This window comes from Pleurodeles waltl, chromosome 3_1 (genome assembly GCF_031143425.1).
Source record: "Pleurodeles waltl isolate 20211129_DDA chromosome 3_1, aPleWal1.hap1.20221129, whole genome shotgun sequence".
Classification (NCBI taxonomy): Eukaryota; Metazoa; Chordata; class Amphibia; order Caudata; family Salamandridae; genus Pleurodeles; species Pleurodeles waltl.
Genome location: NC_090440.1, coordinates 313,527,324 through 313,541,012, shown reverse-complemented (window position 1 = coordinate 313,541,012; position 13,689 = coordinate 313,527,324). Strand labels below are relative to the sequence as shown.

At 45.3% G+C, this 13,689-nt stretch overlaps 1 protein-coding gene across 4 annotated transcripts in view; it reads right to left on the bottom strand.

The window, feature by feature from the left end:
• MYO5A (myosin VA) overlaps positions 1 to 13,689 on the bottom strand; it is a 571,522-nt gene that overhangs the window by 165,340 nt on the left and 392,493 nt on the right. For all 4 annotated transcript variants that reach the window (XM_069222454.1, XM_069222456.1, XM_069222457.1 and 1 more), the window contains exon 15: positions 2,683 to 2,844. In XM_069222454.1, coding sequence (XP_069078555.1) covers positions 2,683 to 2,844 — 162 coding nt within the window. The remainder of the gene's footprint in view (positions 1 to 2,682; positions 2,845 to 13,689) is intronic.

Here is a 13,689-nt window from a genome sequence, read left to right as displayed (position 1 = left end):
TTGACAGCCTCTCCATAGTCATCTGAGTGTCCCAAACAGCCAATGTAACCATTGTCACTGGTGACCAATGCAAACTCCAAAGTGTACTTTTTTTCGGCAGTCAAATTGCTTTCCAGATATGAAACCTGGTATGGACCGATCCATAAAACAACAATGTTTCTTGTTCCCCTCTGTATTCCACAATGTCTCTGTTTATTTTTCACCATTAGAACAACAAACTAAAAATAACCAGCAGATATATTACTCAATGGAAACAGTGGACAATTTTGTTTACAATACCCGAGGACCGACAGTCTTCTTCACTTGTTTGGCCTCGTTTGGATTTGGTTGAATGCACAGATGTAGTTCTGGAGCGACCTCGCATGATAGAGTGAGGACAAGGGAGCACTCTCCCAAGACACAGGGATATGATAAGTTCAAACTTTCAAGCACAAAGAAGGACATATTTGAGACTCGATATACATGCAAAATCATACCTCTCATGACTTTGGATAGTTTGTTTGTAATGCAGAGATCAGATACGAGTAGTTCTAGCCCTGAAGAGTTCTGTTGCGACATTGGCAACAAAAGACGAAACACGTGTTGATCTGGGCGTTACAATGAGGAAATAAATCAAACGCATATCTGATATTTTGGAGTGCTCGGAGGCTCAATTTGCTGATTCTGGACATGTTCCAACAGAGCGAGAATGCGCGGCTTTCTCTCCTCCTAGAGGACCAAGTGATTGGGAGCAACAGTGGAGACTGATTGGATTACAATGGCTTTGGGCTACAGTGTGTTCACCTGTAACCCCAGCAAACAGTAACTTGTCTAGTTAAGGTTCCATGTGCTCTTAAAACAATTTCCAACCCACATCTAAATATTCTGCATGCAGGTTAGCTGGAAGTCTCACAGAGGTCAGAAGCTTCTTCTAGATCCATAGGTCCTTCTTCAAGCCAATGCTTACAGGAGGCAGAATATCTACCAGGGAAAAACAATCAAAGCCTCAAAATCTCGAGTTCCAGATCAGATAACTAATGTAGTGCAAGTCATTCCCAGCAGTAAAATGTGAGTGAGGTCTTTGCAAATCCCTACGTGTTTTATCAAAAGTATAACAGGAACGTTTTTAAGCAAAGCTTCAGTCTTCGAGTCTGGAACACAGTGAAATGGGCTGTGCTGGACCTTTAGAGAAAATACTAGTGGCACAATGTATCGAATTCATTTTGCTATTATGTATAGTATGAACATGGCTCTAGGGCATTAGAGTGCCTAACTTTAAAATAAACCAAGTTATGCGCAATAGCAAGCATAAGAGCAGCAAAACAAAACAGCATTTAAAGTGCAAGTCCTTTGGATGAATACGAGAGAAGTAAGGAGGCACTAATTCAAACAAACATCCATAAGAGCAGAGCCAAGATTGTTTTTTGGCAGAATATAAGTAATTCTTAAAAATATAGCGGCTTGAAACTATTTCCATGTGGGAAGATCAAAAGCAGGAGGTCACGACAGAAGAAAAGGGTTTTTATAGACACCAAGTAAGATGGAACCTACTCAGGCAAAGGTTATTGAGGACAATAGAGTAGGAAGAATGGAAGCCAGTTAAATAAACCTAGAATATGTGGAAAGACCAGGGAGAGGCACAGGAGTGGCATGCAGTGCTGACGTAATGAACAACTAGCAGGCTTAAATACAAAAGCAGGAGGAAATTAAGAGCCAGATGTAGCAAAGGTTTTTCCCCATTCTGTGTCTATGGGAAAAAGTGTTCATACATATGGCCCTAAGCCTCTAACTTAAATTGCCTTTGTAACAGGGGGGCTTTCTCTTTTCTTTCAGAATGCAAGAAGACAAAAAATGTTGCAAGAGTTAAAGTGTCGTGCACTACCTAAAAATGACTATGACAAAGCTGCTCTGTTTTTGAGGGATCATGGTTTAAAAAACGAGGGGCTCAGAACAGCGCAGGAGCTACTGCCCCTGAAATGTTTTTATCTTTTCTGCCTTCTGTATGAAAGCTGTCTTGATCTGGGCTCTAGCTTCTACAAGAAGACAATGGAGTGTTAAAAGCACAGGGAAAATTTAGTCATATTTCTTAGAACCATTTAGTCGACAAGGAAAATAACTTAGATTTATGCCAGAACTTCAACTGATCCATAGAACATAATAAGGGGCAGGTGTGTTATTTTGGGACAATCATGAACATACTGAGAAAAATGCAAGAATCCGTATATGAAGGTTAGCAACTATGCGGTATGTTGACTCTTGTTAGCATTCCGTTGTCAGCTCAGTGCATTCATTTGATGCCAAATCAATGAAAATTAAAAACGAAACTTAAGATTTCCTCGTAATACAAAACGTCCTAATTATATTTTTCGGAAATGTTTCAAAATGTAACCAAACTCGCACTGACAGAGCAATTAATTTAATGCTGAGTTACAGAGCGGTTAGATGGATCTTTTTTTAATTAAATCCAGATCTGAAATGTATCTAAAGTTAAACTCGCCATTTTAAAAAAATCTCTTGGTAGAGGAAGAAGATAGAGAAAAGCAACTAAAAGAGAGGATCACAACACATCAGTGAATGTCTGACGTAACATATCAACTTTCTTAATTGAAGCCTCTGTTTATTTTGACCATTAAAACAACAAACTAAACATAACTGGCACACAAATTACTCAGTGGAAATAGTGGACGTCTTTGTTTACAATACCTGATGACCGACAGTCTTCTTGTGTTCTTTGCTTATTTGGCCCGGTTTGGATTTGGCTGAATGCACAGATGTTCGAGACAGGAGAGTGCGACCTTGAGGGGTTACCGAGGTGGGGCTCAAGGACTTTTCCTCGACTTGAAACAACTGTGTTAACAGCTTGAACTGTTGGCATAGGAAAAATAAACACAAATAACAGTTATGAATAATTGCGGTCAATCCCTGAATGATCATATTTTACTAAGCAATCTAGAAAGCAAACATGGGTCAGGAGTACCAAAGGAGAAGGGGAAGTTCCCTCACTGCCACTCTGCTGTGTCCGCATGTAAAAGTGGGAATACTTTTGCCTTTGTAGACACTCTGTTTTAATGAACACCTGACAAAAAGTGCCGTGGAGGAACACACTAAATGTGTGAGCAGCAGTAGGCAGCACACCGAAAGCTCCCATCGGGCACTGGGAAGCTCAACGTGACTGCGAGGGATCTTTTCTCCTGCCAAATGGGAGTCGCAGAGTGGCACAGTCACGCTGTCAGTACATGTGCAGGGGTACCCAGAAACCTGACCCCTGAAGGTGGCTTCACAGATCCTGTTGAGGGGTGGATTATGTATGTGCATTAAAATACCAATTTGTGTGGATTATTGCTCCGTATTTCAATGCTGCTCTTGGCTGTTTGTTCAGTTGGTGCATGCACAGTAAGCAGTGTGCATGCCAGAACAAACATGGAATGTGCATCCCATTTTTAAAGCCACCCACAGTCTCGTGGAAAAGGACCTTAGCACTGCCCACCACCTGAGAAGAATCTCTATTAAATCTCAACAACATCATCCTACCGTGATATGGTTTTGGAATCAGCTTCGTTGCCATCAATTCATGCATTTAAAAATATAGCCACCATTGAGACCCTTGGTCAACTATCTGTTCTATTGCACCATCCGAAAGCAAGGAACGGCAGATTGTGCTCCAAATGTTCATGGCCATGGAAACACAGAGCACTGAGAACTTAACTCCACTGCCTCTTAGAATACTTTAAACTTTAATTTTGGGATGCTTCTGGCTTTGTAAAGGATAATGTTTAGCTCCTATTATTAGAGACTAAAAGCAAGGGGATGTTTTACGTCCGTTGCCTCCCACCAAGCACACTGCCTAGATCTTTCAGGGTTCAACCCGCTTGCCTTCATGCAGTAGTTAATACACTAACATTTTTGAGTCAGTAGTTTGACATAGAAACGTTGGGGTGAAAATGTTTAGATCAGGAGGAAAACGTACTGAATGCGACCTGCTGGCTTGAGAGATTAGTATTGTGAACCTTATGTGCCACTTAAAAGGACCTTCAACTACTCCCAGTTCATGGCAGCCGTATGAGACCCAGACACACTGCTGGGTATGGGAAGGGGTGGTTAAGCTTGTCGTCAATACTCACCTATTTATCTGATGATATAGGGAAGCTTATTGACTAACCCCTATGACACTCCCTGAGAAAAGGGGAGTTGAGCTTTTGGTATATAGTTGCCATGGTGCGATCTTTGATCATTGCTGGGGTGCTCCATTTGATTACATTTCACCTACCAGCTACTCCAAGTTGCTCCGTTAATTTTATACAGCATCATTAAGTCTGCTTCTGACTGCCATCGATAACATCTGCATCATGTTACCTACATTCGTGGCTGCACTAAACTGGAAAAAAACGGGCCACTATCATTCAAATAACCTAAGTGCCACGTAACTCTGGTGCCTGCTGTGTCTGAAAGTACTCTGCCTTAAGCACAAAGAACACCTTATAATGTGCAGCGTGATGTGCCACTGTATTTCAGTTTGGGTCAAATGCAATCACTACATTTTTTCCTACTAAGCAACCTCCCCTCATGGTCCAGAGTATAGGTCACTTGCTGTAAAAGAAAAAAGTTACTTACCTAGAACTGAAGTTCTTCAGTATTAGTATTTTTCATAAATCGACAAGCTTGTTTCATTCCTGTTGTCGAGTTGGGAGTGCCACGGTAGACACAGTGAGCAGTACAAAATTAAATACACACAGAAAGATGTTAACATAATCGCAAAAGTAGACTGTTCACATCATTAAAATAGGTCCGAAACTCAGCCAATCAGAACAAAACAGTCTTCACCTCTCCCTACCCAGGCCACCATACTTTAGATTTCATAGCACGTGTTAAAGTAATTTTTTGTATAAAGGAGTGTCTGAGTTTGGAAGAATGCATGTGAATCTATGAAATATAACGCTGGAGAACTTCAGTCACAGGTACAAAACGTTTTTTCTTCTCCAGTATTGGATCATTTATACATTCACATGCTTGAGTCAGAATAGCAAGCAATAAGTACAAATAGAGGATGATTCACTGGTTGGAGGGTAACAAAAGGTAAACAATCTTACCATATTGAAGTAGATGACCTAGAACCTGGTGTCCTTCTACAGCATCCCTTCATACTGAAGAATCTAGACAATATTGTTGTATAAATGTGTGCCTGTTTTTCCTAGTTGCTCCCTTGAATGTGTCCACAATGGATATGCCAGTCAACAGGGCTGAGGATGTAGACATGTATCATGTGGAATGAGATTCCGTTGAAGATGATCCGCTTCTTTATGTAAAAAAAAACATGGCTGAAGACACCAAGAGAGCTATACTTTGTTTCGACAACTACTGACATTTGTGTAGGTGACCATGTGCCACGGGTAACTGAACACACTTCCTACATCTGTCAATGTAAAACTTTAAACATCTTTTACCATCTAAATGTGAAGCACTCTTTCTGCTGCTGGAAAATATATTTTCAAAATCATTGTTTCAATTAGGACAGTGATTTTTTAACAATTTCTACTACCCCCTTTCTTAATATGATTGTGATTTCCCTTTGTAATAGATGGGGATGTCGACAGGGCATCTTGCGTGGTGGTATTGTTGGAGGGTCTTGGATAAACTCCAGAGCTGGCCTGAATTTTATAATGCACAACATAAAGTGGTCTGATGTTATTTTGGCTCACTGGTTCTAATGAAGAGATCGTTCCACCTACAAGCACGTTCTGTTTTTTTTTTATCGATGCCAACTTGCCACTGATATCTCAATCCACCTTTTTGTTCCCAGATTGGTTTTTGGCACTTCTCATTGAGGCCGTTCATGGTAAGAGGTAGATGGAGGAGCACTATACTGTTGCTGAAAGGACTGGAGGTAGTGCAGTCGAGGAGCAGTAAATTGCTGATATCTATAGGGTTGGTACCCTCTTCTGTATGAGTACATGCCTCTTCCTCCTCGAAAGGAGAGTGGGCATATTTGTTGAAGGCCACCTAGAACTGTTGGTGTCTCAGTGTATGACTTAATGGGCTGGAGAGCCTGATGATGTTGTAGACTTTGAAGCTTTTCTTTTAGGTTTAAAAGGAGGTGGTTCAGGAAAGCTTGTACAGCAGTCAACAAGCATCGGACAAAAATCCTTTGCACAGGCCAGGGGTACCCACATCATCTCCTCATCCTTTGTTTGTAGTCCTCTTCTTCTACTGGATCCTGGTACTTTACTTTTTAACTATGTAGAACTGTATGCCCGTCTAGAAAGTCCTTCATCTGAGTCTTGTGTGTCTAGAAGACACTGCAGTGGATAAGGCAAGACCTTACTTTGCGAGGTTATGTTCATCTATTACCATCATTGAAATACCGTTATCAGAAATCAAGGTTATTCTACATTTTTGTTGTTGCAGGGTATACATTATCGCTGACAGTGAGGTCATTATCAACAATGTGAAGGCATTCTATCTGAAGCTGTTGTTGATGGTGTCATCAATTTATTTGTCAGGGAGAGTTCCTTCACACACAATGTATGGTAGAAATCTGAATTATGGTGGCCGGGTGTGGAGAGGTGAACATTGTGCTTTACTCTGGTTGGCTGAGTCTTGGATCTTTAATAATGATGTGAACATGTTGCTGTTGCGTGTATGTTAAAATCTTTCTGTGTATTTTAACAGTGTACTCTCAGTATGTCTATTGTGGAACTCCAAGCTCGAAAACGGCGATGATTCAAATATATGAATCCATGAAAGATCCAATAATGGAGCATTTATCATGTTGCTTATCAAAAAATAAAGTGACAAGCCACATGCAACCACAACCCATTCGTAAAAGACAGTTAGACCTGCCAGTAAACCTCATTCAGTGGAAAACACTGATTAGTCAATTTTCCTGAAGCATTGCTAGCTGTAATCTATCGTGGCATAATGCAAAAGAGCTGTAACCAAGAGAGAAAAATAGATTTGAGACCCATTGGTTGGTTACATTCTTCAACATCACTGCAATGAAAGCTGGATCGGCACTGAGAAAACAATTCTGAAATGTGTTCATCCATACTTTACTGCTACTTGTTGGAATTTGAACTTGGGTAACTCAACCTACTTTAAAACTGAGTACTTTTCTGAAATACATGGTTGGAACAAACATCAAATAGTCTTACTTGTCTTGTTCCAGAAAATAGCTTTTTGAAAAGCTTTTACTTTTAACACTGAACATTAATCCTATGTGTAGTATCCTGTAAGTATCCTGTGGAAACACAGAGTATAAGTGAAACTCTTCCCTTTTCCTACATTCTAAGATATGGGCTGGCACTGTATAAGGTATGCAGGAGAAGGTTCCTCACTTGCCCACTGAAATGTGAATGTGAATATAATTGGCTTTATATAGTGCTTACTACCCCTGGTGAGGCACTGAAGTGCTTTATGCCGGGTAGCCCGCTGCTCCGGAACCCAAGTTTAGTAGTTACTCCAGTGTTATTGGCAATCAAGTAAACTCGTCCATTCCAGTACCTCTCATCATACCACTCCCCACAAAACATTATTGACTTGACCACAGAGTACACCTCATACTATTTGTTTGTCAAGCATCCACATTATTTGGATTTAGTCACCAGCTATCTTCACAACTGGTCTGGGCAGTTCTATTTACTCAAACTCACATATTTGAGAAGCCAGGCCCTTGTGACACCTTCACTCAGATCAGGACTAGAGAGAGTACCCACACGTTTTGTTGAAATTCCTCCATAGAGACTTCTCATCTTGATCACAGGGCTGCTACAACGTGATGCAGACTGAAGAATCCTTATATTTCCCCTTCTAACTCTGTATCTACTTACACATTTAATCTATCATTTACTTAGTATCTTACAGAAGTCTCTCATTCCAGGATGTCTCACTTGAGTGACATCCATTGAGGCAGGTTCAATACTAATCTCTTTAATATTTCACTTTAGCTTTCACCCAGCCAGAGATTTCCCATTAGGACCCTGTGATGGCCTGATGTATACAATTAGAATAGCTCCTGTCGGCCTGGCCCAGGAGGGTGTAATTCACTCCCACAGACCCTGGGTAAATCAAGTCCTTCTCATCTTATTCTGCCCCATACTGAGGGTTAGGGGGCCCTTGTATCATAGGGCCACTCTTTTTTTCTTCTTGACGTATGCCCTAGAGGTCACTCCCTCTTCAGAGCTTCTAGTGAAAATCTAAATTCATGTCCCTACTGTGTGAGCAAAACCTTACTCCCTGACCACGGCAGAGGAAGTGCAGCCAGCACTCCCAGTCGGCATCCTATGTCACCACTGGCTCGTCATTCATCAGTCCTACCTGTTGTTAATATACGTCAGCATCTATGTGCCCTTCCCAGCAGTGGCAACAACTAGGATGCTCTGGACTCACCCAGAAACCTAGGCCTCTGAAGTCTTCCTCTTAACAGTGGTGAGTTACGGCCTGAAGAACGAGTTACTTACCTTCGGTAACGACTTTTCTGGTGGATACATTAGCTACCTGTGGATTCCTCACCTGATGAATACTCCCATGGCGCCAGCATTCGACGGAAATCTTCTTACTAGTCTCTGCACGTCGACGAGGACGTCACTCTAGCCCACGCGACGCCGTCTGACGTCATACAGGCAATAAGAGGTCCTCGCCGACGTGCCGATGACAGTACCAACATTTTTTACGTGCATGAGAATAATAATAACCCAATGTAATGAAAGAGCAAAGCAACATCTCTTAATATTGTAAATCACACAACATTGCAATAAAATAGCTGTAGATTTAATATAACCTTCTTTTTTTTTTTTTAAACAAATAAATATATTTATACATACGAATCATGTATATACACAATATATATAGATTTATATATAAATATACACATATATACAAATATCATATATGCAAAATGTATTGCAACTTTGAAGACCAAAAGGAGCACACTCAAGGATTGCTTGGAGAGACCAAAAAGGCAACGGGGAGGCGGGTGGGACCGTGAGGAATCCACAGGTAGCTAATGTATCCACCAGAAAAGTCGTTACCGAAGGTAAGTAACTCGTTCTTCTGATGGATACAACTACCTGTGGATTCCTCACCTGATGAATAGAGTCCCAAAGCAGTACCACGCCCGGCGGTGGGTGCCTAAATGGTCAAACCAAGAAATCCTGCAGCACTGACCGTGCAAAATGACCGTCCCTTCTGACCTCAGAGTCCAAACAGTAATGTTTCACAAAAGTGTGAAGGGACGACCAAGTTGCGGCCTTGCAGATGTCGACCACAGGAACACCCCTGGCCAAGGCCGAAGAGGCCGACTTAGCTCTGGTGGAGTGAGCTCTAATGCCCTCAGGCGGATCCTTCTTTGCCAAAGAGTAACAGATTTTAATGCAAAGAACAACCCACCTGGAGAGTGTTCTCTTGTGGACTGCCTTTCCTCTCCTCTTGCCCACGTATCCGACAAACAGCTGATCCTCCAGCCTGATATCCTTCATTCTGTCGATATAGAAGCTCAACGCCCTTTTTGGGTCCAGGCGATGTAGTCTTTCTTCCTCCTTTGAAGGATGAGGCGGAGGATAAAACGTGGACAAAGTGATTGTCTGAGCCAAATGGAAGGGTGAAACAACCTTCGGAAGGAAAGCAGCCTTGGTCCTCAACACCACCTTATCCCCATAAAACGTTATATAAGGGGGTTTAACCGATAAGGCCTGCAACTCACTCACTCTCCTTGCAGATGTTATAGCTACCAGGAATACTGTTTTGATAACCAAATACCTTAAGGGGCAAGAATGCATAGGCTCAAAAGGGGACCCCATAAGGAAAGTCAGGACCAAGGACAAATCCCATTGAGGCATAACGAATGGTTTTGGAGGATATTGATTCAGAAGACCTTTCAAGAATCTGAGAACAATAGGGGATTTAAATAACGATGGTTGGTCTGGAAGACAAATGAAGGCTGACAAGGCCGACAAATAACCCTTAATGGTAGCCACTGCACAATCTTTCTGCGCTAGAGACAGTGCAAAAGACAAAACATGTGACAGATGAGCATGTAAGGGATCAATCTGTCTCTCTCCACACCACATAACAAATTTAGACCACCTATTAGCGTAGATAGATTTAGTGGAGTGTCGCCTGGCCGCTAAGATAACATCCACTACATCAGGCGGGAGAGAGAAGGAACTCAGGTTGCCCCGTTCAATCTCCAAGCATGTAGGTGCAGACTCTGGAGGTTGGGGTGTAAAACCTGCCCCTGCGACTGCGAGAGGAGGTCTGCCCTGAGAGGGAGACGGAGCGGAGGGCACAGTGAGAGTTGGAGAAGGTCGGAGTACCATACCCTCCTTGGCCAATCCGGAGCTATTAAGATGACTTGGGCCCGGTCTTGGCGAATTTTCCTCAACACTCGAGGAATCAAGGGTATGGGGGGAAACGCGTAAAGCAACTGGTCGCACCAGGTTATCTGAAACGCGTCCCCCAACGCTCCCTGCATCGGATACTGGAGGCTGCAGAATAACGGGCAATGCGCGTTCTCCCGAGTGGCAAACAGATCTATCCGAGGAAACCCCCACATCTGGAAGATTAAACAGACTTGATCTGGATGGAGACGCCACTCGTGGTCTGCCGAGAATTGGCGACTGAGACTCTCCGCACGTACATTCAAGACCCCGGCCAGATGATTTGCCACCAAGCAAATCTGATGGTCTTTTGCCCAGGACCATAGCCGAAGAGCTTCTCTGCAGAGAAGGTACGACCCTACTCCTCCCTGTTTGTTTATGTGCCACATCGTGGTAGTATTGTCCGTCAGGACCTGTACCGACTGACCACGAAGGGATGGGAGGAAGGCCTTGAGAGCCAGACGTACAGCCCGTAACTCCAACAGATTGATATGAAACACCTGTTCCTCTGGAGACCAAAGCCCTTTGATCTCCAGATCCCCCAGATGAGCTCCCCATCCTAGGGTGGAAGCATCCGTTATGACCGTGGCCACTGGTGGCGACTGCGCGAACGGCTTTCCCTGTGAAAGATTGTTGCCCGCAATCCACCACTTCAATTCCACAGCAGCATCTCTGGAGATCTTGACAGTACCTTCTAAATCTCCCTTGTGTTGAGACCACTGCCTTCGGAGGCACCACTGAAGAGCCCTCATGTGCCAGCGAGCATGCGTGACCAACAGAATGCAGGAGGCGAACAGACCGAGCAGACGAAGGACCTTGAGGACTGGAACTACCGCTCCATTTCGAAACATTGGAACCAATTCCTGAATATCTTGAATCCGCTGAGGCGGAGGAAAGGCTCGACTCAATGTTGTATCCAGTACTGCCCCTATGAACAGGAGGCGCTGAGAGGGCTCCAGGTGAGATTTGGACACGTTCACCGAAAAGCCCAGGTCGAACAACAACTGGGTTGTTGACTGCAGATGATGCGACACAAGCTCCGGGGACTTGGCTTTGATCAACCAGTCGTCCAAGTAAGGGAATACTGCTATCCCCTTCCTTCTGAGCTCCGCCGCAACCACTGACATCACCTTTGTGAAGACTCGAGGTGCTGAAGTAAGACCAAACGGGAGGACCGCAAACTGATAGTGCTGCGACCCTACCACAAACCGGAGATACTTCCTGTGCGACTTGAGTATCGGGATATGAAAGTAAGCATCCTGCAAGTCGACAGACACCATCCAATCTTCCTTGTTCAACGCCAAAAGCACCTGTACTAGGGTCAGCATCTTGAACTTTTCCTGTTTGAGGAACCAATTCAAGATCCTCAGATCCAGGATTGGTCTCAACTGACCATCCTTTTTGGGAATCAGGAAGTATCTTGAGTAACAACCTCGACCCTTTTCCTGCTCTGGGACCAACTCTACCGCGCCCTTTGAAAGGAGGACTTGAACCTCCTGTTCTAGCAACAGGAGGTGTTCTTCTGAACAATAAGATGGGCGGGGCGGGATGAGGGGCGGGAACTCCCGAAAGGGAAGGGCGTAGCCTTTCCCCACAATGCCGAGAACCCAAGTGTCCGTGGTGATAGACTTCCACTTGTGGAGAAAATGCTGTAATCTTCCCCCTACAGGAGAGGAGTGAGTGGGAAACGGTGGAAGCCTAAGGCTGCTTCCCCTGCTGCACCCCTCCAGAGGACGAGGAAGAGGCAGAGTGCTGTTGAGAGGCTCCTCTGGTACGGGCCCCACCCCTCCCCCTCCCTCTAAATGACCTATAGGGGAGGGAAGAGGCGGGTTGCTGGAACCTCCCCCGAAAGGAAGAGGAAGAAGAGCCACGCCCAAATCCCCGAAACCTCCTGAAAAATCTAGAAGAGGCAGAGGAAGAAGTAGCTTGCAGTCCTAACGATTTGGCTGTGGCTCTGCTCTCCTTAAATCGTTCCAAGGCCGAATCTGCCTTGGCTCCAAACAGTCTGTCCCCATCAAACGGGAGGTCCAGCAGGGTCGACTGCACATCCGCCGAAAACCCTGAGTTTCGGAGCCAGGCCTGTCTTCTTGCCACCACAGCCGTGCCCATCGCCCTGGCCACCGAGTCGGTCGTGTCCAGCCCAGACTGGATAATCTGGGTCGCGGCAGCCTGGGCGTCCGAGACCACATCCAAGAGACCCTGGGGGAGCTCCGTAAATGAAGACGAAATATCATCCATCAGAGCATGGATGTACCTCCCCAGAATGCACGTTGCGTTGGTGGCCTTCAACGCCAAACTGCATGACGAAAATATTTTCTTGGACTGCGCATCCAGTTTCTTGGAGTCTCTGTCTCCAGGCACCGTCGGGAAGGAACCAGGCGCTGACTTTGAGGAACAGGAGGCTTGCACCACCAAGCTCTCCGGCGTAGGGTGTCTAGAGAGAAAGCCAGGGTCAGATGGTGCAGCTCGATACCTCCTGGCCACAGCCCTATGAACGGCCGAGGAAGACACCGGCTTCTTCCACACCTCCAAGACCGGATCCAGCAAAGCCTCATTAAATGGCAAGAGAGGCTCAGCTGCAGCAGAGGCCGGATGCAATACCTCTGTCAGCAAATTCTGCTTCGCCTCTGCCACCGGCAAAGGCAGGTCCAAAAAGCTCGCTGCCTTCCTCACCACAGCATGAAAGGAAGCAGCCTCCTCCGTATATTCCCCTGGAGATGAAAGGTCCCACTCAGGGGAAGTGTCCAGCCCACTGGCTGTATCCAGACCATGTAGTCCGTCTCCAGAGTCCTCAATCTCTCCCTCCTCTAAGACTCGCTGGTACTCCTGCTCTTCTAAAAGACGGAGAGCACGCCTCCTCGAATGAAGTCTCTCCTCGATACGCGGAGTCGACATGGCCTCCGCCGACGTCGAAGAACGGCGCCGATCTCCAGAAGCATCTGACGCCGCGTCCGGCGCCACAGGCAGCTTCGGCGCCGAGGTAGGAGCCGGAGGACGAGGTCTTGGAGCCGATAGACCAACCGGAGTCACAGGGCAAAATCCTGACTTCGACGGAAGGGCAACCTCCGGGGCCGAAACATCCGAAGCCACCGGAGCGGCCACCGACGCCGGCACCGGCGCCGAGCCCACATTCCCAAAAGGGAGAAAGGGCATAAAGGGTGCCGGCCGAAGAGGCGCAGGATCACCCAACGAAAAGGCCAAGGGCCCCGAAGTACCAGCCGGAGCAGCTCCTGGAGCCATCTGCTGAAAGATGGTATACATCGCATTAAGAAACGCGGTACTATCGGCTCCAGGAGTGGGAAAAGCCGGATACTGGGGTGCCTGGATCGAGGGCGACCCC